The sequence below is a fragment of the Rhamphochromis longiceps genome, linkage group LG19, assembly GCF_057381845.1.
Source record: "Rhamphochromis longiceps isolate RC_006_pf linkage group LG19, R_longiceps_female_GT1.1, whole genome shotgun sequence".
Lineage (NCBI taxonomy): Eukaryota > Metazoa > Chordata > Actinopteri > Cichliformes > Cichlidae > Rhamphochromis > Rhamphochromis longiceps.
The window spans coordinates 2,770,566-2,798,176 of record NC_140575.1 but is presented as its reverse complement, the minus strand read 5'-3'; the positions used below and the strand labels follow the sequence as shown (position 1 = coordinate 2,798,176).

At 36.1% G+C, this 27,611-nt stretch overlaps 1 protein-coding gene across 7 annotated transcripts in view; it reads left to right on the top strand.

The window, feature by feature from the left end:
* Positions 1-27,611, top strand: part of adck1 (aarF domain containing kinase 1) — a 170,823-nt gene that overhangs the window by 52,455 nt on the left and 90,757 nt on the right. For all 7 annotated transcript variants that reach the window (XM_085391119.1, XM_085391118.1, XM_085391115.1 and 4 more), the window contains 3 exons: positions 617-775; positions 1,712-1,870; positions 2,591-2,707. In XM_085391119.1, the coding sequence (XP_085247245.1) occupies positions 617-775; positions 1,712-1,870; positions 2,591-2,707 (435 nt within the window). The remainder of the gene's footprint in view (positions 1-616; positions 776-1,711; positions 1,871-2,590; positions 2,708-27,611) is intronic.

Genomic DNA, 27,611 nt, shown 5'->3' with positions numbered 1-27,611 from the left:
CTTACTGACTAATTTAGTAAACTTTTAATAATCATAACCCCCATTTGCATTTTTATCTGACAAAACTGTTCAAAAATATATAATTTTCATAGCATGGACATATTTAATAGAAACATTTAAACATAAAAGGCAACCCAAGGACTTGAAGATAGTGTGTTACTGTAAGAGCAGCTGTGATTTTGATGTGTTTTACCTGCTGTAGACCGTCATCACAAAGTATTTATTTTAAAAACAGAAGTATTTTACTTCCCCACTCAGCTGTCTTATGTTCTTACTTTACAGTCGGTTATGGAGTTAACTGTGCCAATTTCAGACTCAATTATGGTTTCCGTTGCTTTTTGATTTTGCGAGGGAAACTTCTCAGCAGATTTTATTGTGATGGGGCCACTTATTGATTCTCGGAGTGTGTGAAACAAACAGGGTGGCAGTGTGTTAAAAATCAGATGCAAAGGTGGGAAAACACAATCTGAGGCAATCCAGTACATAACAAGAGGATGTGCAAGATGCTAGCAGCCAGGGTGTGCGTGTGTGTGCGTGTACTTTGATGTTGTTCCCATCTCCTAATTCTTCACCTCTTTCCCTTCATAATCCCTCATCCCCCCTCTGTCTCCTCCAGTTGTCAGAATTATTTCTCTCCTTTGAAGAGAAGCCTCAGGGTGCAGCTTCCTTAGCACAGGTCCACAAGGCAGTGCTACATGATGGAAAGACGGTGGCAGTCAAGATCCAACACCCCAAAGTCCAGAAACAAAGCGCCAACGACATCCTAGTAATGGAAGTGAGTCTCTGTCTGTTCAACTGCTTTTGAATGAGTTAGGACATGTGGGGCTGGTCCATTGGCCTAATGCAAATCAATCAGTTTAAACTTATGATCAGTTTATTGACAACAACTTTGTCAGCTAGTAGGTTTATCATTAACGCTGTCATTGAATTCAAGTGTTCCAGTCGCTTCCGTGCCAGACGAACATTTTTGAAACAATAGGCAGTTCACAGGAGCTTAGCCAGCAGGTACCAGGGTAGGATGCCACCTGTGCAACAAGTCCAGCTGTCACCTTTCTGCACAATGAACTATTCCACAGCAAACTGTAAGTGGTATAATAACAAAGTGGAAGCTACTATGTACCATGTATATCTGTTGAATTTTGAGCTGAATTCAAGTATTCGTTATAGCCTGAAAAGATGACTTTTCACATTTACTGTTCAACCACATTTTGAAAGAAAGGAATATTTTGTAAAAGCCTCGTCAGCTGATTCCACCCAGAGAAACACCCCTCGTCCGGTATCGAGATCGTTGTATTGTGACGTGGTTGTTCTAACCTCATGCACGTTAGCAGATTTGACGACACTCCTTTAGAGCAACAGGAAGACATTTTGCATCTGTTTTTACATGCTGAGCAGTTCTAACCTTGACTAATGAACTCAGAAGAGCCTCTTTCACAAGTGATGAAGCTCATCTCGTCTGCTGTTCCAAACAGCACTTTAGCCAGGAGCGCAGCTAAGTGCCGGCATTAAGTGATAATGTAGAGAGTTGCTGAACAGCAATTTTCTGTCCTCACACTTGATTTGCTTAGTAATGATCTTTGCAGGGAGAGTCTAATCAGCCACTCTTTGTATTAATATGTTGAGAGGGTACCGTTGTATATATGTTTGCTGTTTTATTATGCTTACAGTGAGACTGATTCTTCTTTTTTGGATATATGTATTTAATTTGAAGGTGTTGTTGAAGGCGGTTCATTGGCTCTTCCCGGACTTTGCCTTAATGTGGTTGGTGGAGGAGGCCAAGAAAAACATGCCTCTGGAGCTGGACTTCCTTAACGAGGGACGCAATGCTGAGAAGGTGGCCGACATGTTGGCCCACTTTCACTTTCTTAAGGTACTGATATGGGCATGCATGAAAATGAGACTTCCCTTTAGAGTAACAGTGTAACAGTTTTGTGTACACATGTATTCTAAACAGCTGGTTTTAATTTAAGGCCTTTGATTTATAAAATATGATTCTTACAGTTAACAGAGGTCAGAGTTTTTATGGTCTATGAGAGCTTCCCGTTTGCTGCGTTGTCAGTTATCATTAAATTTTTCTGGTGCTGTTTTTGAGACTTGCTTTTCTTTGTTCGGTTTTTATGTTCTTACAGTTAGAAATGTTACTTTTTTTTTTATTCTTTCTTGTCACGGTGTATTGTGCATTTTTATTGCTTCAATTTAACTTGACAGAGACATAAAATTTGGCAGAATAAAAGATGATTTTGTTCAAATTTGGTCCAATAACAAATGTAATTGTTAATTGTTTTCACAGGCTCATCTGTCATTCTGCCGACTTTTATGTTTCTTACTCACATTTTTCTCCTGTAAACTGTAATGAGTGGAATTTAACTAATTTTCAACTGAATGTTACTAAATAACCTAAAGTACACTAGATTTACTCCTTTGAAGCAGTTGTTTCATTTCATTTAAAATAGTACCAGGATAAGAACTGAGCCTTCTAATGAACCTCTGCTAAACAGCTTCACAGGAGACTGAACAGTGAGTAAATGTGAAAAAGATATAGAGGATAAACCTGCACATCCCATCGTCTGTTGCACATCTCTCTGTCCAGATTCCCATGATCCACTGGAATCTCTCCACCAAGAGAATCCTGACCATGGAGTTTGCAGACGGGGGCCAAGTCAATGACAGGGATTACATGCAGACACATGGCATCAATGTCAATGAGGTACTGCCTGCACTCTGATGGTTAATGGTTAATAGCTTACTGACTAATATTCAAGGTCGTGCAGGTGTGAGCTGTGTGCGACGGTTGTCCCCCCTCCCACCCGTCTGTATCTACACAGGACGTGTCCTGACGTCCTGTGTGTCATCTTTTCACCCCTCAGCTGTAAAAGGCTGATGGGTACTGTCATCACCACCTGGGTGGGAGGGCACTGTGGACACCCATTAATGTGAATCCAAACTCTCATGAAGGAAGTCACTTAGCATTTTCAAACTGATACCATAAGTGTGTCTACTAAAAGTCTCTGAGATGTTTGAATCCCAGTGACTTTAACCTCACGGTCAATGTCAGAGGCCAAATTTTCTGAAAATCGTGTGAACACAATAAATCGAGAAAGGTACCACCTAGGATCTTTAAATTAATACTATTGGTGCATCTACTAGGAAGCTAAGGGGTAGCACTGGCGGCTACCAGTATTTTTATTTATGCACAACTGTTTTAGTAGCAAAACGCATTAAACACAGGAAAGAGTGTTCATAGCAAAACTAAAAATAGTATTTCTGGCCAACTTTTGTCCATGAAAATTTCATGCTAACACTGACTACAAATCTGTAAAAAAGAAAAGAAAAGAAACAAACGCCTGCAGGACAAGGAAACAGTCCTGTAGGCTATGTAGGTGTTAGTGCCTCATCGGGTGTCCTTCCCCCAGCCAGGAGGGCTCCCTGTCAGTGGTCGGCTTAGCGTTGAGTCAGCATAGCCTGCTAGCTCAGGAAAGGATTCCAGCGAGGACGGGTCAGACAGTCCAACATCGCTGCGCTCTCTCAGTCACAATAAGGTCCCTCGGTCACAGTGAACTTTTGTGTGGTTCGGAAGAAGAAAAGAAAAAAAAAAAGAAGTAACTTGACTCAAAGAGCTCCGCAACGTCGACCTCTGGCAGGCGCCATCTTGGATATCAGTACTCCAGGAACCACCTCTGTGTGTGGAGTGAAGCTGTGAAACAGTGTAAGTGAAGAACTGAGGCAACGCCGCAGCATGACGCCGTTTAAAAATATGGTTTTTGCAAATCCTTGTAATTGTCTTGATTCTGTTCACCTGTTCGTTCGGTCTCCCTCCTCTTGTCTCCACTTTACTCCAGAACATTATGTTTATTGTTTCTGACTATTGTATTTTCTAAAACCTAAAGAGAACTAGAAAAATTTGCATTTCCTGCGAAAATGCAGTGTGGATGCTTAAAGCTGAATGCAAAAACTAGCTGAAAAAGCTGAAAAGTTGCAGAAATTGTAAAAACTTTGCAGAAGCAAAAGAAGTTTGCTAAAATGGAATAACTTAGCAGAACTGCAATATCTTAGAGGAAACATAATACTTGGCAGAAATACAATAGCATAGCAGAATTTAGCAGAAATATTGTAACTTACCAGAAACATGATAACTTCTCAAAAATACAAGAATTTAGGAGAAATAGTATAAGATAACAGAAAGAATATATTTAGCCAAAAATACTTAAACATTACAGAAACACTATGATTTAGAAAAATAATACAACAGAGCAGAAATATTGTGATTTACCAGAGACACTGTGATGAACTATGAATATTGTAATTTTAAATTAAGACTATGTTTTAGCACAAATATTATAATTTGGCAGAAATACTATATTAAGCACAAATCCTATGAAAAGCAGAAATAGTATGATTAAGCATAAATACTACATTTAGCAGAAATACTATATTAAGCACAAATCTTATAAAAAGCAGAAATACTATATTAAGCACAAATCTTATAAAATAGCAGAAATAGTATGATTTAGCACAATAGTAATAAGTTAAACAGAAAAATTGGAAAAGCAAAATGGACAGCTGAAAAAATGCTGAACATGCTGAGGGTCCCTCAAATATACTTGTTAAATGAAAAAATCAGCAAAAAAATGCACAGGGAGAGAGAAGTAAGTTTCTAGGTCAGCCTGGGAGCTGCTGAATTTGAATCCACCAATCAGAGAGCCTGTGTACTTTTTCCCGCCAAAACATGTGCCTCTTTTTACACACGCAGCACAGAGAGGCACAGGATTATTGCAGCCTATTTCTCATAGTGAGGACTCCCCTCAAACAAATGACCATAATTTCCTAACCGTAGGGGCTAGAGCGGTCATTCTTACACTGTTTTGTTCAGAAGAGATGGGGGAATCTTCCAGTGTTAACAATTTATCATTAAAATGTGAATTTTTAGAAATATATGACATGGATGACTTGTTGACTTAGAAGCCACGAATTCTCCAATATGCAAATATGAATGCCTGAGACCACATATATGATTGGCTGGCTGGGAAGCTGTGCAGGCCCTGATTTGTGGATTTGAATTCCTCAGCCCTCAGATATGATTGGCTGGCTTAGAAGCCATGAAGGCCCCAATATGCAAATTTGAATGCCTCAGGACACATATATGATTGGCTGGGAAGCCGTGCAGGCCCTGATTTGAAAATTTGAATGTCTCAGTCCTCAGAGAGGATTGGCTGCCTGGGAACCTGGCAGATATATATATATAGAAATACTATGATTAAGCATAAATACTACATTTAGTAGAAATACTATGTTTTCGCACAAATACTATAAAAAGCAGAAATACTATAATTTAGCAGAAATACTATATTAGGCACAAATAGTATAAAAAGCAGAAATACTATATTAGGCACAAATCCTATAAAAAGCAGAAATACTATATTAGGCACAAATAGTATAAAAAGCAGAAATACTATAATTTAGCAGAAATACTATGTTAGGCACAAATCCTATAAAAAGAACAAATACTATAATTTAGCAGAAATACTATATTAGGCACAAATCTTATGAAAAGCAGAAATAGTATGATTTAGCAGAAATACTGTATTTAGCACAAGTACCGAAAAGTACCAGAAATACTATGATTTAGCAGAATAGTAATAACTTACAAAATTACAAATATGGAGGCATATTGAAACAGAAATGCACAGAGGGACACACAAACACAGGCTCTAATCCAGTCAACCAGTCTAACTATATTCAATTTAAATCCTACAATGACATGCTGCCAAATAAGGGCAGGGTCCTCTCTCTCCCACTAAACACACACACACACACACACACACACACACAGACAGACACAGAGGGAGAGAGCTGCCGAATTTAAATCCACCAATCAGAGTGGCTGTTTACGTTTTTCCCGCCAAAACAGGTGCATCTTTTTACACACGCAGCACAGAGAGGCACAGGATTATTGCAGCCTATTTCTCATAGTGAGGACTCCCCACAAACAAATGACCATAATTTCCTAACCGTAGGGGCTAGAACGGTCATTCTTACACCGTTTTGTTCAGAAGAGATGGGGGAATCTTCAAGTGTTGACAATTTATCATTAAAATATGAATTTTTAGAGATATATGACATGGATGACTTGTTGACTTAGAAGCCACGAATTCCCCAATATGCAAATTTGAATGCCTGAGGCCACATATATGATTGGCTGGCTGGGAAGCTGTGCAGGCCCTGATTTGTGGATTTGAATTCCTCAGGACACTTATATGATTGGCTGGGAAACCGTGCAGGCCCTGATTTGAAAATTTGAATGTCTCAGTCCTCACAGAGGATTGGCTGCCTGGGGACCTGGCAGAAATATATAGAAATAGTATGATTAAGCATAAATACTACATTTAGTAGAAATACTATGTTTTAGCACAAATACTATAAAAAGCAGAAATACTATAATTTAGCAGAAATACCATATTAAGCACAAATCATATAAAAAGCAGAAATACTATATTAAGCACAAATTCTATAAAAAGCAGAAATACTATATTAAGCACAAATCCTATTAAAAGCAGAAATACTATATTAAGCACAAATCTTATGAAATAGCAGAAACAGTATGATTTAGCACAATAGTAATAAGTTAAACAGAAAAATTGGAAAAGCAAAATGGACAGCTGAAAAAATGCTGAACATGCTGAGGGTCCCTCAAATATACTTGTTAAATGAAAAAATCAGCATAAAAATGCACAGGGAGAGAGAAGTAAGTTTCTAGGTCAGCCTGGGAGCTGCTGAATTTGAATCCACCAATCAGAGAGCCTGTGTACTTTTTCCCGCCAAAACATGTGCCTCTTTTTACACACGCAGCACAGAGAGGCACAGGATTATTGCAGCCTATTTCTCATAGTGAGGACTCCCCTCAAACAAATGACCATAATTTCCTAACCGTAGGGGCTAGAACGGTCATTCTTACACCGTTTTGTTCAGAAGAGATGGGGGAATCTTCAAGTGTTGACAATTTATCATTAAAATATGAATTTTTAGAGATATATGACATGGATGACTTGTTGACTTAGAAGCCACGAATTCCCCAATATGCAAATTTGAATGCCTGAGGCCACATATATGATTGGCTGGCTGGGAAGCTGTGCAGGCCCTGATTTGTGGATTTGAATTCCTCAGGACACTTATATGATTGGCTGGGAAACCGTGCAGGCCCTGATTTGAAAATTTGAATGTCTCAGTCCTCACAGAGGATTGGCTGCCTGGGGACCTGGCAGAAATATATAGAAATAGTATGATTAAGCATAAATACTACATTTAGTAGAAATACTATGTTTTAGCACAAATACTATAAAAAGCAGAAATACTATAATTTAGCAGAAATACCATATTAAGCACAAATCATATAAAAAGCAGAAATACTATATTAAGCACAAATTCTATAAAAAGCAGAAATACTATATTAAGCACAAATCCTATTAAAAGCAGAAATACTATATTAAGCACAAATCTTATGAAATAGCAGAAACAGTATGATTTAGCACAATAGTAATAAGTTAAACAGAAAAATTGGAAAAGCAAAATGGACAGCTGAAAAAATGCTGAACATGCTGAGGGTCCCTCAAATATACTTGTTAAATGAAAAAATCAGCATAAAAATGCACAGGGAGAGAGAAGTAAGTTTCTAGGTCAGCCTGGGAGCTGCTGAATTTGAATCCACCAATCAGAGAGCCTGTGTACTTTTTCCCGCCAAAACATGTGCCTCTTTTTACACACGCAGCACAGAGAGGCACAGGATTATTGCAGCCTATTTCTCATAGTGAGGACTCCCCTCAAACAAATGACCATAATTTCCTAACCGTAGGGGCTAGAGCGGTCATTCTTACACCGTTTTGTTCAGAAGACATGGGGGAATCTTCCAGTGTTAACAATTTATCATTAAAATGTGAATTTTTAGAGATATACGACATGGATGACTTGTTGACTTAGAAGCCACGAATTCCCCCAATATGCAAATTTGAATGCCTGAGACCACATATATGATTGGCTGCCTGGGAAGCCATGCAGGCCCTGATTTGTGGATTTGAATTCCTCAGCCCTCAGATATGATTGGCTGGCTTAGAAGCCATGAAGGCCCCAATATGCAAATTTGAATGCCTCAGGACACATATATGATTGGCTGGGAAACCGTGCAGGCCCTGATTTGAAAATTTGAATATCTAAGTCCTCACAGAGGATTGGCTGCCTGGGGACTTGGCAGAAATATATAGAAATAGTATGATTTAGCATAAATACTACATTTAGTAGAAATACTATGTTTTAGCACAAATACTATAAAAAGCAGAAATACTATAATTTAGCAGAAATACTATATTAAGCACAAATCCTACAAAAAGCAGAAATACTATATTAGGCACAAATCCTATAAAAAGCAGAAATAGTATGATTAAGCATAAATACTACATTTAGTAGAAATACTATGTTTTAGCACAAATAGTATAAAAAGCAGAAATATTATAATTTAGCACAAATAGTATAAAAAGCAGAAATATTATAATTTAGCACAAATAGTATAAAAAGCAGAAATATTATAATTTAGCACAAATAGTATAAAAAGCAGAAATACTACATTTAGTAGAAATACTATGTTTTAGCACAAATAGTATAAAAAGCAGAAATATTATAATTTAGCACAAATAGTATAAAAAGCAGAAATATTATAATTTAGCACAAATAGTATAAAAAGCAGAAATACTACATTTAGTACACACACACACACACACACACACAGACAGACACAGAGGGAGAGAGCTGCCGAATTTAAATCCACCAATCAGAGTGGCTGTTTACGTTTTCCCGCCAAAAAAGGTGCATCTTTTTACACACGCAGCAGAGAGAGGCACAGGATTATTGCAGTCTATTTCTCATAGTGACGACTCCCCTCAAACAAATGACCATAATTTCCTAACCGCAGGGGCTAGAACGGTCATTCTTACACCGTTTTGTTCAGAAGAGATGGGGGAATCTTACAGTGTTTACAATTTATCATTAAAATATGAATTATTAAAGATATTTGACTTCTAATGCACCATAACTGAGTAGAGCGAAGCAAAAACTGCCTTGACTTGCCCTCAAACAACGCTTTGTAACTTGAAATCTATTTGGAGTATCGATATCATTCTTTCACCGTAAGAGACAGCAGGCTTTGGTGAACAATCATGGAAATTTTCAGGTCTCTGTGGAAATCCAACAAAAAGTTATGACGAGAGAAAAAAGTGGTTCATTTCCACAGTTTGAAATCTGAAGAAATCTGAGCGAAGGACGAATTTCCTACCCTCAAACAAGTCCAACTCATTTCAGAACGGTAATAGGTGAGAAAGAAATTCTTGAATTGTGAGCGTCAGGGGTGTCTGAAGATATTCGGGGACAAGCCTCATGTCTTAACTTTGCTTCGTTAAGGAGATATGACGATTCGAATATGCCTCTCATTTCAGAAATGCAGCGGTGATTTTGAACAAACTCTCCATTGACTTTATATGGAGAGTTTTCTGACCTTGTGTTAGTCTGAGGAGATTTGCGAAAGTTCTATGAATACCACAACAATGATAGTGACATTTTCTGAAAGCCAGAAAAAATACCTACGTTTTGATGTATAATTTGTGGAAGTTGAGTGAATATTGAGCAAGTAGCAAACAGTTGTTCGGACATGAAGAGAAGACTGCAAAAGCTTCAGTGTCACACTGGAAGCCAAGAGCATAGCAACCATAACAACGCATGTATTTTGTGAAAAATCACAATTTTGCAACTCAAAACTTTAAGAGGCATAAAAGTAAAACAGTAAAAGATTTGAAAAAGCTGAATCATACCTGAATAGCCCAATAATTTGTGAACATTTTAAAATTTGAATGGTTGTTCTAGGTGAAAGTATGAGGAAGTAGTTAAGTTTCAAAAACAAGCAAATTTTAGCAGAATTGCTGAAGTTTCCCATTCATTTCAATGGGACAAATTAAAGGAAAAAAGTGGAATATTTTAAAAAGTATAATAGTTAAAAATAGCAAAAGTCATAGCCGGAAAGAGCAAAAATAGCAGAATAGTTTAAAATTTGAACGGTGAAAATCGGCTGAAAATTGTGGAAGTAGTTCTACGGCGAAAAGTGTACGGAAGTCCTAAGAATAATAATAACTAGAAAAATTTGCATTTCCTGCGAAAATGCAGTGTGGATGCTTAAAGCTGAAGCTGTATGCAAAAAGTAGCTGAAAAAGCTGAAAAGTTGCAGAAATTGTAAAAACTTTGCAGAAGCAAAAGAAGTTTGCTAAAATGGAATAACTTAGCAGAACTGCAATATCTTAGAGGAAACATAATACTTGGCAGAAATACAATAGCATAGCAGAATTTAGCAGAAATATTGTAACTTACCAGAAACATGATAACTTCTCAAAAATACAAGAATTTAGGAGAAATAGTATAAGATAACAGAAAGAATATATTTAGCCAAAAATACTTAAACATTACAGAAACACTATGATTTAGAAAAATAGTACAACAGAGCAGAAATATTGTGATTTACCAGAGACACTGTGATGAACTATGAATATTGTAATTTTAAATTGAGACTATGTTTTAGCACAAATATTATAATTTGGCAGAAATACTATAATTTAGCAGAAATACTATATTAAGCACAAATCCTATAAAAAGCAGAAATGGTATGATTAAGCACAAATACTACATTTAGTAGAAATACTTTGTTTTAGCACAAATCCCATAAAAAGCAGAAATACTGTACTATGATTTAGTAGAAAAACTATAATTAATCAGAAATACTAAATTTAGCAGAAATACTATATTAAGCACAAATACTATGAAAAGCAGAAATAGTATATTAAGCACAAATCTTATAAAATAGCAGAAATAGTATGATTAAGCATAAATACTACATTTAGCAGAAATAGTATATTAAGCACAAATCCTATAAAAGCAGAAATAGTATATTAAGCACAAATCTTATAAAATAGCAGAAATAGTATGATTTAGCACAATAGTAATAAGTTAAACAGAAAAATTGGAAAAGCAAAATGGACAGCTGAAAAAATGCTGAACATGCTGAGGGTCCCTCAAATATACTTGTTAAATGACAAAAATCTGCAAAAAAATTTATTACAGCCACACAATCACAAATATGTACACATGAGGAAACACACATGCACAGAGAGACACACACACAAGATCCAATTCAGTCAACCAGTCTAACTATATTCAATTTAAATCCTACAATGACATGCTGCCAAATAAGGGCAGGGTCCTCTCTCTCCCACTAAACACACACACACACACACACACACACAGACAGACACAGAGGGAGAGAGCTGCCGAATTTAAATCCACCAATCAGAGTGACTGTTTACGTTTTCCCGCCAAAACAGGTGCATCTTTTTACACACGCAGCACAGAGAGACACAGGATTTTTGCAGTCTATTTCTCATAGTGACGACTCCCCTCAAATAAATGACCGTAATTTCCTAACCGTAGGGGCTAGAACGGTCATTCTTACACCGTTTTGTTCAGAAGAGATGGGGGAATCTTCAAGTGTTGACAATTTAATATTAAAATATGAATTTTTAGAGATATATGACATGGATGACTTGTTGACTTAGAAGCCACGAATTCCCCAATATGCAAATTTGAATGCCTGAGACCACATATGTGATTGGCTGGCTGGGAAGCCGTGCAGGCCCTGATTTGTGGATTTGAATTCCTCAGCCCTCAGATATGATTGGCTGGCTTAGAAGCCACGAAGGCCCCAATATGCAAATTTGAATGCCTCAGGACACTTATTTGATTGGCTGGGAAACTGTGCAGGCCCTGATTTGAAAATTTGAATGTCTCAGTCCTCACAGAGGATTGGCTGCCTGCGGACCTGGCAGAAATATATAGAAATACTATTATTAAGCATAAATACTACATTTAGTAGAAATACTATGTTTTAGCACAAATACTATAAAAAGAAGAAAAACTATAATTTAGCAGAAATACTATATTAAGCACAAATCCTATAAAAAGCAGAAATACTATAATTTAGAACAAATAGTATAAAAAGCAGAAATACTATAATTTAGCAGAAATACTATGTTAGGCACAAATCCTATAAAAAAGCAGAAATACTATAATTTAGCAGAAATACTATGTTAGGCACAAATCCTATAAAAAGCAGAAATACTATAATTTAGCAGAAATACTGTATTTAGCACAAGTACCGAAAAGTACCAGAAATACTATGATTTAGCAGAATAGTAATAACTTATTGAAACACAAATGCACAGAGGGACACACAAACACAGGCTCTAATCCAGTCAACCAGTCTAACTATGTTCAATTTAAATCCTACAATGACATGCTGCCAAATAAGGGCAGGGTCCTCTCTCTCCCACTAAACACACACACACACACACACACACACACACACACACACACACACACACACACACACACACACACACACACACAGGGAGAGAGGACTAAGTTTCTAGGTCAGCCTGGGAGCTGCTGAATTTGAATCCACCAATCAGAGAGGCTGTTTACATTTTCCCGCCAAAACAGGTGCATCTTTTTACACACGCAGCACAGAGACATAGACCTGCTTCTTTCAGTTTATTTCACATAGTGAGGATTCCCCTCAAACAAATGACCATAATTTCCTAACCATAGGGGCTAGAGCGGTCATTCTTACACCGTTTTGTTCAGAAGAGATGGGGGAAATCTTCAAGTGTTGACAATTTATCATTAAAATATGAATTTTTAGAGATATATGACATGGATGACTTAGAAGCCACGAATTCCCCAATATGCAAATTTGAATACCTGGAGCCCACATACATGATTGGCTGGCTGGGAAGCTGTGCAGGCCCTGATTTGTGGATTTGAATTCCTCAGCCCTCAGATATGATTGGCTGGCTTAGAAGCCATGAAGGCCCCAATATGCAAATTTGAATGCCTCAGGACACATATATGATTGGCTGGGAAACCGTGCAGGCCCTGATTTGAAAATTTGAATGTCTAAGTCCTCACAGAGGATTGGCTGCCTGGGGACCTGGCAGAAATATATAGAAATACTATGATTAAGCATAAATACTACATTTAGTAGAAATACTATGTTTTAGCACAAATACTATAAAAAGCAGAAATACTATAATTTAGCAGAAATACTATATTAAGCACAAATCCTATAAAAAGCAGAAATAGGATGATTAAGCATAAACACTACATTTAGTAGAAATACTATGTTTGAGCAAAAATCCTATAAAAAGCAGAAATACTATATTAGGCACAAATCCCATAAAAAGCAGAAATAGTATGATTAAGCATAAATACTACATTTAGTAGAAATACTATGTTTTAGCACAAATAGTATAAAAAGCAGAAATACTGTAATTTAGCAGAAATACTATATTAGGCACAAATCTTATAAAATAGCAGAAATAGTATGATTTAGCACAATAGTAATCAGTTAAACAGAAAAATTGGAAAAGCAAAATGGACAGCTGAAAAAATGCTGAACATGCTGAGGGTCCCTCAAATATACTTGTTAAATGAAAAAATCAGCAAAAAAATGCACAGGGAGAGAGAAGTAAGTTTCTAGGTCAGCCTGGGAGCTGCTGAATTTGAATCCACCAATCAGAGAGCCTGTGTACTTTTTCCCGCCAAAACATGTGCCTCTTTTTACACACGCAGCACAGAGATGCACAGGATTATTGCAGCCTATTTCTCATAGTGAGGACTCCCCTCAAACAAATGACCATAATTCCCAAACCGTAGGGGCTAGAGCGGTCATTCTTACACCGTTTTGTTCAGAAGAGATGGGGGAATCTTCCAGTGTTTACAATTTATCATTAAAATATGAATTATTAAAGATATTTGACTTCTAATGCACCATAACTGAGTAGAGCGAAGCAAAAACTGCCTTGACTTGCCCTCAAACAACGCTTTGTAACTCGAAATCTATTTGGAGTATCGATATCATTCTTTCACCGTAAGAGACAGCAGGCTTTGGTGAACAGTCATGGAAATTTTCAGGTCTCTGTGGAAATCCAAAAAAAAATTATGACGAGAGAAAAAAGTGGTTCATTTCCAGAGTTTTAAATCTGAAGAAATCTGAGCGAAGGACGAATTTCCTACCCTCAAACAAGTCCAACTCATTTCAGAACGGTAATAGGTGAGAAAGAAATTCTTGAATTGTGAGCGTCAGGGGTGTCTGAAGATATTCGGGGACAAGCCTCATGTCTTAACTTTGCTTCGTTAAGGAGATATGACAATTCGAATATGCCTCTCATTACAGAAATCCAGCGATGATTTTGAACAAGCTCTCCATTGACTTTATATGGAGAGTTTTGAGACCTCTTGTTGGTCTGAGGAGATTTGCAAAAATTCTATAAATCCCACAACAATGATAGTGACATTTTCTGAAAGCCAGCAAAAATACCTACGTTTTGATGTATAATTTGTGGAAGTTGAGTGAAAATTGAGCAAGTAGCAAGAAGTTGTTCGGACATGAAGTGAAAATTGCAAAACCTTCAGTGGCACACTGGAAGCCAAGAGCATAGCAACCATAACAACGCATGTATTTTGTGAAAAATCACAATTTTGCAACTCAAAACTTTAAGAGGCATAAAAGTAAAACAGTAAAACATTTGAAAAAGCTGAATCATACCTGAATAGCCCAATAATTTGTGAACATTTTAAAGTTTGAATGGTTGTTCTAGGTGAAAATATGAGGAAGTAGTTAAGTTTCAAAAACAAGCAAATTTTAGCAGAATTGCAGAAGTTTCCCATTCATTTCAATGGGACAAATTAAAGGAAAAAAGCTTAATATTTTAAAAAGTATAATAGTTAAAAATAGCAAAAATCATAGCGTAAATTAGCAGAAATAGCAGAATAGTTTAAAATTTGAACGGTGAAAATCGGCTGAAAATTGTGGAAGTAGTTAAGTGCCAAAAAGTGTACGGAAGCAACTAGAATAATAATAATAACTAGAAAAATTTGCATTTCCTGCGAAAATGCAGTGTGGATGCTTAAAGCTGAAGCTGTATGCAAAAAGTAGCTGAAAAAGCTGAAAAGTTGCAGAAATTGTAAAAACTTTGCAGAAGCAAAAGAAGTTTGCTAATATGGAATAACTTAGCAGAACTGCAATATCTTAGAGGAAACATAATACTTGGCAGAAATACAATAGCATAGCAGAATTTAGCAGAAATATTGTAACTTACCAGAAACATGATAACTTCTCAAAAATACAAGAATTTAGGAGAAATAGTATAAGATAACAGAAAGAATATATTTAGCCAAAAATACTTAAACATTACAGAAACACTATGATTTAGAAAAATAGTACAACAGAGCAGAAATATTGTGATTTACCAGAGACACTGTGATGAACTATGAATATTGTAATTTTAAATTGAGACTATGTTTTAGCACAAATATTATAATTTGGCAGAAATACTATAATTTAGCAGAAATACTATATTAAGCACAAATCCTATAAAAAGCAGAAATGGTATGATTAAGCACAAATACTACATTTAGTAGAAATACTTTGTTTTAGCACAAATCCCATAAAAAGCAGAAATACTGTACTATGATTTAGTAGAAAAACTATAATTAATCAGAAATACTAAATTTAGCAGAAATACTATATTAAGCACAAATCCTATGAAAAGCAGAAATAGTATGATTAAGCATAAATACTACATTTAGCAGAAATACTATATTAAGCACAAATCCTATAAAAGCAGAAATAGTATATTAAGCACAAATCTTATAAAATAGCAGAAACAGTATGATTTAGCACAATAGTAATAAGTTAAACAGAAAAATTGGAAAAGCAAAATGGACAGCTGAAAAAATGCTGAACATGCTGAGGGTCCCTCAAATATACTTGTTAAATGACAAAAATCTGCAAAAAAATTTATTACAGCCACACAATCACAAATATGTACACATGAGGAAACACACATGCACAGAGAGACCCACACACAAGATCCAATTCAGTCAACCAGTCTAAATATATTGAATTTAAATCTTAGAATGAGATCATCCCATTAAAAGCCTTTCTCTCTCTCTCTCTCTCTCTCTCTCTCTCTCTCTCTCTCTGTCACACACACACACACACACACACACACACACACACACACACACACACAGGGAGAGAGAAGTAAGTTTCTAGGTCAGCCTGGGAGCTGGTGAATTTGAATCCACCAATCAGAGAGGCTGTGCACTTTTCCCCACCAAAACAGGTGCATCTGTTTACACACGCAGCAGCACAGAGAGACACAGGATTTTTGCAGTCTATTTCTCATAGTGACGACTCCCCTCAAACAAATGACCGTAATTTCCTAACCATAGGGGCTAGAGCGGTCATTCTTACACCGTTTTGTTCAGAAGAGATGGGGGAATCTTCAAGTGTTGACAATTTAATATTAAAATATGAATTTTTAGAGATATATGACATGGATGACTTGTTGACTTAGAAGCCACGAATTCCCCAATATGCAAATTTGAATGCCTGAGACCACATATGTGATTGGCTGGCTGGGAAGCCGTGCAGGCCCTGATTTGTGGATTTGAATTCCTCAGCCCTCAGATATGATTGGCTGGCTTAGAAGCCACGAAGGCCCCAATATGCAAATTTGAATGCCTCAGGACACTTATTTGATTGGCTGGGAAACTGTGCAGGCCCTGATTTGAAAATTTGAATTTCTCAGTCCTCACAGAGGATTGGCTGCCTGGGGACCTGGCAGAAATATATAGAAATACTATTATTAAGCATAAATACTACATTTAGTAGAAATACTATGTTTTAGCACAAATATTATAAAAAGAAGAAAAACTATAATTTAGCAGAAATACTATATTAAGCACAAATCCTATAAAAAGCAGAAATACTATAATTTAGAACAAATAGTATAAAAAGCAGAAATACTATAATTTAGCAGAAATACTATGTTAAGCACAAATCCTATAAAAAGCAGAAATACTATAATTTAGCAGAAATACTATGTTAGGCACAAATCCTATAAAAAGCAGAAATACTATAATTTAGCAGAAATACTATATTAGGCATAAATCCTATGAAAAGCAGAAATAGTATGATTTAGCAGAAATACTGTATTTAGCACAAGTACCGAAAAGTACCAGAAATACTATGATTTAGCAGAATAGTAATAACTTATTGAAACACAAATGCACAGAGGGACACACAAACACAGGCTCTAATCCAGTCAACCAGTCTAACTATGTTCAATTTAAATCCTACAATGACATGCTGTCAAATAAGGGCAGGGTCCTCTCTCTCCCACTAAACACACACACACACACACACACACACACACACACACACACACACACACAGGGAGAGAGGACTAAGTTTCTAGGTCAGCCTGGGAGCTGCTGAATTTGAATCCACCAATCAGAGAGGCTGTTTACGTTTTCCCGCCAAAACAGGTGCATCTTTTTACACACGCAGCACAGAGACATAGACCTGCTTCTTTCAGTTTATTTCACATAGTGAGGATTCCCCTCAAACAAATGACCATAATTTCCTAACCATAGGGGCTAGAGCGGTCATTCTTACACCGTTTTGTTCAGAAGAGATGGGGGAATCTTCAAGTGTTGACAATTTATCATTAAAATATGAATTTTTAGAGATATATGACATGGATGACTTGTTGACTTAGAAGCCACGAATTCCCCAATATGCAAATTTGAATACCTGGAGCCCACATACATGATTGGCTGGCTGGGAAGCTGTGCAGGCCCTGATTTGTGGATTTGAATTCCTCAGCCCTCAGATATGATTGGCTGGCTTAGAAGCCATGAAGGCCCCAATATGCAAATTTGAATGCCTCAGGACACATATATGATTGGCTGGGAAGCCGTGCAGGCCCTGATTTGAAAATTTGAATTTCTCAGTCCTCACAGAGGATTGGCTGCCTGGGGACCTGGCAGATATATATATATAGAAATACTATGTTTTAGCACAAATCCTATAAAAAGCAGAAATACTATATTAGGCACAAATCCTATAAAAAGCAGAAATACTATATTAGGCACAAATAGTATAAAAAGCAGAAATACTATAATTTAGCAGAAATACTATGTTTGGCACAAATCCTATAAAAATAATAAATACTATAATTTAGCAGAAATACTATATTAGGCACAAATCTTATGAAAAGCAGAAATAGTATGATTTAGCAGAAATACTGTATTTAGCACAAGTACCGAAAAGTACCAGAAATACTATGATTTAGCAGAATAGTAATAACTTACAAAATTACAAATATGGAGGCATATTGAAACACAAATGCACAGAGGGACACACAAACACAGGCTCTAATCCAGTCAACCAGTCTAACTATATTCAATTTAAATCCTACAATGACATGCTGCCAAATAAGGGCAGGGTCCTCTCTCTCCCACTAAACACACACACACACACACACAGAGGGAGAGAGCTGCCGAATTTAAATCCACCAATCAGAGTGGCTGTTTACGTTTTCCCGCCAAAACAGGTGCATCTTTTTACACACGCAGCAGCACAGAGAGGCACAGGATTATTGCAGCCTATTTCTCATAGTGAGGACTCCCCTCAAACAAATGACCATAATTTCCTAACCGTAGGGGCTAGAGCGGTCATTCTTACACCGTTTTGTTCAGAAGAGATGGGGGAATCTTCAAGTGTTGACAATTTATCATTAAAATATGAATTTTTAGAGATATATGACATGGATGACTTGTTGACTTAGAAGCCACGAATTCCCCAATATGCAAATTTGAATGCCTGAGGCCACATATGTGATTGGCTGGCTGGGAAGCCGTGCAGGCCCTGATTTGTGGATTTGAATTCCTCAGCCCTCAGATATGATTGGCTGGCTTAGAAGCCATGAAGGCCCCAATATGCAAATTTGAATGCCTCAGGACACATATATGATTGGCTGGGAAGCCGTGCAGGCCCTGATTTGAAAATTTGAATTTCTCAGTCCTCACAGAGGATTGGCTGCCTGGGGACCTGGCAGAAATATATAGAAATACTATGATTAAGCATAAATACTACATTTAGTAGAAATACTATGTTTGAGCACAAATACTATAAAAAGCAGAAATACTATAATTTAGCAGAAATACTATATTAAGCACAAATCCTATAAAAAGCAGAAATAGGATGATTAAGCATAAACACTACATTTAGTAGAAATACTATGTTTGAGCAAAAATCCTATAAAAAGCAGAAATACTATATTAGGCACAAATCCCATAAAAAGCAGAAATAGTATGATTAAGCATAAATACTACATTTAGTAGAAATACTATGTTTTAGCACAAATAGTATAAAAAGCAGAAATATTGTAATTTAGCAGAAATACTATATTAGGCACAAATCTTATAAAATAGCAGAAATAGTATTATTTAGCACAATAGTAATAAGTTAAACAGAAAAATTGGAAAAGCAAAATGGACAGCTGAAAAAATGCTGAACATGCTGAGGGTCCCTCAAATATACTTGTTAAATGAAAAAATCAGCAAAAAAATGCACAGGGAGAGAGAAGTAAGTTTCTAGGTCAGCCTGGGAGCTGCTGAATTTGAATCCACCAATCAGAGAGCCTGTGTACTTTTTCCCGCCAAAACATGTGCCTCTTTTTACACACGCAGCACAGAGAGGCACAGGATTATTGCAGCCTATTTCTCATAGTGAGGACTCCCCTCAAACAAATGACCATAATTTCCAAACCGTAGGGGCTAGAGCGGTCATTCTTACACCGTTTTGTTCAGAAGAGATGGGGGAATCTTCCAGTGTTTACAATTTATCATTAAAATATGAATTATTAAAGATATTTGACTTCTAATGCACCATAACTGAGTAGAGCGAAGCAAAAACTGCCTTGACTTGCCCTCAAACAACGCTTTGTGACTTGAAATCTATTTGGAGTATCGATATCATTCTTTCACCGTAAGAGACAGCAGGCTTTGGTGAACAATCATGGAAATTTTCAGGTCTCTGTGGAAATCCAACAAAAAGTTATGACGAGAGAAAAAAGTGGTTCATTTCCACAGTTTGAAATCTGAAGAAATCTGAGCGAAGGACGAATTTCCTACCCTCAAACAAGTCCAACTCATTTCAGAACGGTAATAGGTGAGAAAGAAATTCTTGAATTGTGAGCGTCAGGGGTGTCTGAAGATATTCGGGGACAAGCCTCATGTCTTAACTTTGCTTCGTTAAGGAGATATGACGATTCGAATATGCCTCTCATTACAGAAATCCAGCGGTGATTTTGAACAAGCTCTCCATTCACTTTATATGGAGAGTTTTCTGACATTGTGTTGGTCTGAGGAGATTTGCGAAAATTCTATAAATCCCACAACAATGATAGTGACATTTCCTGAAAGCCAGCAAAAATACCTACGTTTTGATGTATAATTTGTGGAAGTTGAGTGAAAATTGAGCAAGTAGCAAACAGTTGTTCGGACATGAAGAGAAGACTGCAAAACCTTCAGTGACACACTGGAAGCCAAGAGCATAGCAACCATAACAACGCATGTATTTTGTGAAAAATCACAATTTTGCAACTCAAAACTTTAAGAGGCATAAAAGTAAAACAGTAGAAGATTTGAAAAAGCTGAATCATACCTGAATAGCCCAATAATTTGTGAACATTTTAAAATTTGAATGGTTGTTCTAGGTGAAAATATGAGGAAGTAGTTAAGTTTCAAAAACAAGCAAATTTTAGCAGAATTGCAGAAGTTTCCCATTCATTTCAATGGGACAAATTAAAGGAAAAAAGTGGAATATTTTAAAAAGTATAATAGTTAAAAATAGCAAAAATCGTAGCAGGAAAGAGCAAAAATAGCAGAATAGTTTAAAATTTGAACGGTGAAAATCGGCTGAAAATTGTGGAAGTAGTTAAACGGCGAAAAGTGTACGGAAGCAACTAGAATAATAATAATAATAATAATAAAGAATAAAGAGAAACAGGAACTCAATAGTGTGGATGCTTAAAGCATCCACACAACTAGAAAAATTTGCATTTCCTGCGAAAATGCAGTGTGGATGCTTAAAGCTGAAGCTGTATGCAAAAAGTAGCTGAAAAAGCTGAAAAGTTGCCGAAATTGTAAAAACTTTGCAGAAGCAAAAGAAGTTTGCTAAAATGGAATAACTTAGCAGAACTGCAATATCTTAGAGGAAACATAATACTTGGCAGAGATACAATAGCATAGCAGAATTTAGCAGAAATATTGTAACTTACCAGAAACATGATAACTTCTCAAAAATACAAGAATTTAGGAGAAATAGTATAAGATAACAGAAAGAATATATTTAGCCAAAAATACTTAAACATTACAGAAACACTATGATTTAGAAAAATAGTACAACAGAGCAGAAATATTGTGATTTACCAGAGACACTGTGATGAACTATGAATATTGTAATTTTAAATTAAGACTATGTTTTAGCACAAATATTATAATTTGGCAGAAATACTATAATTTAGCAGAAATACTATATTAAGCACAAATCCTATAAAAAGCAGAAATGGTATGATTAAGCATAAATACTACATTTAGTAGAAATACTTTGTTTTAGCACAAATCCCATAAAAAGCAGAAATACTATATTAAGCACAAATCCTATGAAAAGCAGAAATAATATGATTAAGCATAAATACTACATTTAGCAGAAATACTATATTAAGCACAAATCTTATAAAAAGCAGAAATACTATATTAAGCACAAATCCTATAAAAGCAGAAATAGTATATTAAGCACAAATAGTATAAAAAGCAGAAATACTATAATTTAGCAGAAATACTATGTTAGGCACAAATCCTATAAAAAGAACAAATACTATAATTTAGCAGAAATACTATATTAGGCACAAATCTTATGAAAAGCAGAAATAGTATGATTTAGCAGAAATACTGTATTTAGCACAAGTACCGAAAAGTACCAGAAATACTATGATTTAGCCGAATAGTAATAACTTACAACATTACAAATATGGAGGCATATTGAAACACAAATGCACAGAAGGACACACAAACACAGGCTCTAATCCAGTCAACCAGTCTAACTATATTCAATTTAAATCCTACAATGACATGCTGCCAAATAAGGGCAGGGTCCTCTCTCTCCCACTAAACACACACACACACACACACACACACACACACACACACACACACACACACACACACACACAGGGAGAGAGAAGTAAGTTTCTAGGTCAGCCTGGGAGCTGCTGAATTTGAATCCACCAATCAGAGTGGCTGTGTACTTTTTCCCGCCAAAACAGGTGCTTCTGTTTACACACGCAGCACAGAGAGACACAGGATTATTGCAGCCTATTTCTCATAGTGAGGACTCCCCTCAAACAAATGACCATAATTTCCTAACTGTAGGGGTTAGAGTGTCATTCTTACACCGTTTTGTTCAGAAGTGATTGGGGAATCTTCAAGTGTTGACAATTTATCATTAAAATATGAATTTTTAGAGATATATGACATGGATGACTTATTGACTTAGAAGCCACGAATTCCCCAATATGCAAATTTGAATGCCTGAGGCCACATATATGATTGGCTGGCTGGGAAGCTGTGCAGGCCCTGATTTGAAAATTTGAATTTCTCAGTCCTCACAGAGGATTGGCTGCCTGGGGACCTGGCAGAAATATATAGAAATATTATGATTAAGCATAAATACTACATTTAGTAGAAATACTATGTTTTAGCACAAATACTATAAAAAGCAGAAATACTATAATTTAGCAGAAATACTATATTAAGCACAAATCCTATAAAAAGCAGAAATACTATATTAGGTACAAATCCTATAAAAAGCAGAAATACTATATTAGGCACAAATCTTATAAAAAGCAGAAATACTATATTAGGCACAAATAGTATAAAAAGCAGAAATACTATAATTTAGCAGAAATACTATGTTAGGCACAAATCCTATAAAAAGAATAAATACTATAATTTAGCAGAAATACTATATTAGGCACAAATCTTATGAAAAGCAGAAATAGTATGATTTAGCAGAATAGTAATAACTTACAAAATTACAAATATGGAGGCATATTGGAACACAAATGCACAGAGGGACACACAAACACAGGCTCTAATCCAGTCAACCAGTCTAACTATATTCAATTTAAATCCTACAATGACATGCTGCCAAATAAGGGCAGGGTCCTCTCTCTCCCACTAAACACACACACACACACACACACACACACACACACACAGAGGGAGAGAGCTGCCGAATTTAAATCCACCAATCAGAGTGGCTGTTTACGTTTTCCCGCCAAAACAGGTGCATCTTTTTACACACGCAGGACAGAGAGGCACAGGATTATTGCAGCCTATTTCTCATAGTGAGGACTCCCCTCAAACAAATGACCATAATTTCCTAACCGTAGGGGCTAGAGCGGTCATTCTTACACCGTTTTGTTCAGAAGAGATGGGGGAATCTTCCAGTGTTTACAATTTATCATTAAAATATGAATTATTAAAGATATTTGACTTCTAATGCACCATAACTGAGCAGAGCGAAGCAAAAACTGCCTTGACTTGCCCTCAAACAACGCTTTCTAACTCTAAATCTATTTGGAGTATCGATATCATTCTTTCACCGTAAGAGACAGCAGGCTTTGGTGAACAGTCATAGAAATTTTCAGGTCTCTGTGGAAATCCAACAAAAAGTTATGACGAGAGAAAAAAGTGGTTCATTTCCACAGTATGAAATCTGAAGAAATCTGAGTGACGGACGAATTTCCTACCCTCAAACAAGTCCAACTCATTTCAGAACGGTAATAGGTGAGAAAGAAATTCTTGAATTGTGAGCGTCAGGGGTGTCTGAAGATATTCGGGGACAAGCCTCATGTCTTAAAGTCGTTTCGTTAAGGAGATATGACGATTCGAATATGCCTCTCATTACAGAAATCCAGCGATGATTTTGAACAAGCTCTCCATTGACTTTATATGGAGAGTTTTGAGACCTTGTGTTGGTCTGAGGAGATTTGCCAAAATTCTATAAATCCCACAACAATGATAGTGACATTTTCTGAAAGCCAGCAAAAATACCTACGTTTTGATGTATAATTTGTGGAAGTTGAGTGAAAATTGAGCAAGTAGCAAGAAGTTGTTCGGACATGAAGTGAAAATTGCAAAACCTTCAGTGACACACTGGAAGCCAAGAGCATAGCAACCATAACAACGCATGTATTTTGTGAAAAATCACAATTTTGCAACTGAAAACTTTAAGAGGCATAAAAGTAAAACGGTAAAAGATTTGAAAAAGCTGAATCATACATGAATAGCCCAATAATTTGTGAACATTTTAAAGTTTGAATGGTTTTTCTAGGCGAAAGTATGAGGAAGTAGTTAAGTTTCAAAAACAAGCAAAATTTAGCAGAATTTTGGAAGTTTTCCATTCATTTCAATGGGACAAATTAAAGGAAAAAAGTGGAATATTTTAAAAAGTATAATAGCAAAAAATAGCAAAAATCATAGCGCAAATTAGCAGAAATAGCAGAATAGTTTAAAATTTGAACGGTGAAAATAGCACAAAAATTGTGGAAGTAGTTAAAGGACGAAAAATGAGCAACTTGAAGAATAATAATAATAATAATAACTAGAAAAATTTGCATTTCCTGCGAAAATGCAGTGTGGATGCTTAAAGCTGAAGCTGTATGCAAAAAGTAGCTGAAAAAGCTGAAAAGTTGCAGAAATTGTAAAAACTTTGCAGAAGCAAAGGAACATTGCTAAAATGTAATAATTTAGCAGAACTGCAATATCTTAGAGGAAACATAATACTTGGCAGAAATACAATAGCATAGCAGAACTTAGCAGAAATATTGTAACTTACCAGAAACATGATAACTTCTCAAAAATACAAGAATTTAGGAGAAATAGTATAAGATAACAGAAAGAATATATTTAGCCAAAAATACTTAAACATTACAGAAACACTATGATTTAGAAAAATAATACAACATAGCAGAAATACTGTGATTTACCAGAGACACTGTGATGAACTATGAATATTGTAATTTTAAATTAAGACTATGTTTTAGCACAAATATTATAATTTGGCAGAAATACTATAATTTAGCAGAAATACTATATTAAGCACAAATCCTATAAAAAGCAGAAATGGTATGATTAAGCATAAATACTACATTTAGTAGAAATACTTTGTTTTAGCACAAATCCCATAAAAAGCAGAAATACTGTACTATGATTTAGTAGGAAGACTATAATTAATCAGAAATACTAAATTTAGCAGAAATACTATATTAAGCACAAATCCTATGAAAAGCAGAAATAGTATATTAAGCACAAATCTTATAAAGTAGCAGAAATAGTATGATTTAGCACAATAGTAATAAGTTAAACAGAAAAATTGGAAAAGCAAAATGGACAGCTGAAAAAATGACAGCCACACAATTACAAATATGTACACATGAGGAAACACACATGCACAGAGACACACACACAAGATCCAATTCAGTCAACCAGTCTAAATATATTGAATTTGAATCTTACAATGAGATCATCCCATTAAAAGGCTTTCTCTCTCTCTCTCTCTCTCTCTCTCTCTCTGTCACACACACACACACACACACACACAGAGGGAGAGAGCTGCTGAATTTGAATCCACCAATCAGAGTGGCTGTTTACGTTTTCCCGCCAAAACAGGTGCATCTTTTTACACACGCAGCACAGAGAGACACAGGATTATTGCAGCCTATTTCTCATAGTGAGGACTCCCCTCAAACAAATGACCATAATTTCCTAACCGTAGGGGCTAGAACGGTCATTCTTACACCGTTTTGTTCAGAAGTGATTGGGGAATCTTCAAGTGTTGACAATTTATCATTAAAATATGAATTTTTAGAGATATATGACATGGATGACTTGTTGACTTAGAAGCCACGAATTCCCCAATATGCAAATTTGAATGCCTGAGGCCACATATATGATTGGCTGGCTGGGAAGCCGTGCAGGCCCTGATTTGTGGATTTGAATTCCTCAGCCCTCAGATATGATTGGCTGGCTTAGAAGCCATGAAGGCCCCAATATGCAAATTTGTATTCCTCAGACCACATATATGATTGGCTGGGAAACCGTGCAGGCCCTGATTTGAAAATTTGAATGTCTCAGTCCTCACAGAGGATTGGCTGCCTGGGGACCTGGCAGAAATATATAGAAATACTATGATTAAGCATAAATACTACATTTAGTAGAAATACTATGTTTTAGCACAAATACTATAAAAAGCAGAAATACTATAATTTAGCAGAAATACTATATTAAGCACAAATCCTATAAAAAGCAGAAATAGGATGATTAAGCATAAACACTACATTTAGTAGAAATACTATGTTTGAGCAAAAATCCTATAAAAAGCAGAAATACTATATTAGGCACAAATCCCATAAAAAGCAGAAATAGTATGATTAAGCATAAATACTACATTTAGTAGAAATACTATGTTTTAGCACAAATAGTATAAAAAGCAGAAATACTGTAATTTAGCAGAAATACTATATTAGGCACAAATCTTATAAAATAGCAGAAACAGTATGATTTAGCACAATAGTAATAAGTTAAACAGAAAAATTGGAAAAGCAAAATGGACAGCTGAAAAAATGCTGAACATGCTGAGGGTCCCTCAAATATACTTGTTAAATGAAAAAATCAGCAAAAAAATGCACAGGGAGAGAGAAGTAAGTTTCTAGGTCAGCCTGGGAGCTGCTGAATTTGAATCCACCAATCAGAGAGCCTGTGTACTTTTTCCCGCCAAAACATGTGCCTCTTTTTACACACGCAGCACAGAGAGGCACAGGATTATTGCAGCCTATTTCTCATAGTGAGGACTCCCCTCAAACAAATGACCATAATTTCCAAACCGTAGGGGCTAGAGCGGTCATTCTTACACCGTTTTGTTCAGAAGAGATGGGGGAATCTTCCAGTGTTTACAATTTATCATTAAAATATGAATTATTAAAGATATTTGACTTCTAATGCACCATAACTGAGTAGAGCGAAGCAAAAACTGCCTTGACTTGCCCTCAAACAACGCTTTGTGACTTGAAATCTATTTGGAGTATCGATATCATTCTTTCACCGTAAGAGACAGCAGGCTTTGGTGAACAATCATGGAAATTTTCAGGTCTCTGTGGAAATCCAACAAAAAGTTATGACGAGAGAAAAAAGTGGTTCATTTCCACAGTTTGAAATTTGAAGAAATCTGAGCGAAGGACGAATTTCCTACCCTCAAACAAGTCCAACTCATTTCAGAACGGTAATAGGTGAGAAAGAAATTCTTGAATTGTGAGCGTCAGGGGTGTCTGAAGATATTCGGGGACAAGCCTCATGTCTTAACTTTGCTTCGTTAAGGAGATATGACGATTCGAATATGCCTCTCATTACAGAAATCCAGCGGTGATTTTGAACAAGCTCTCCATTCACTTTATATGGAGAGTTTTCTGACATTGTGTTGGTCTGAGGAGATTTGCGAAAATTCTATAAATCCCACAACAATGATAGTGACATTTCCTGAAAGCCAGCAAAAA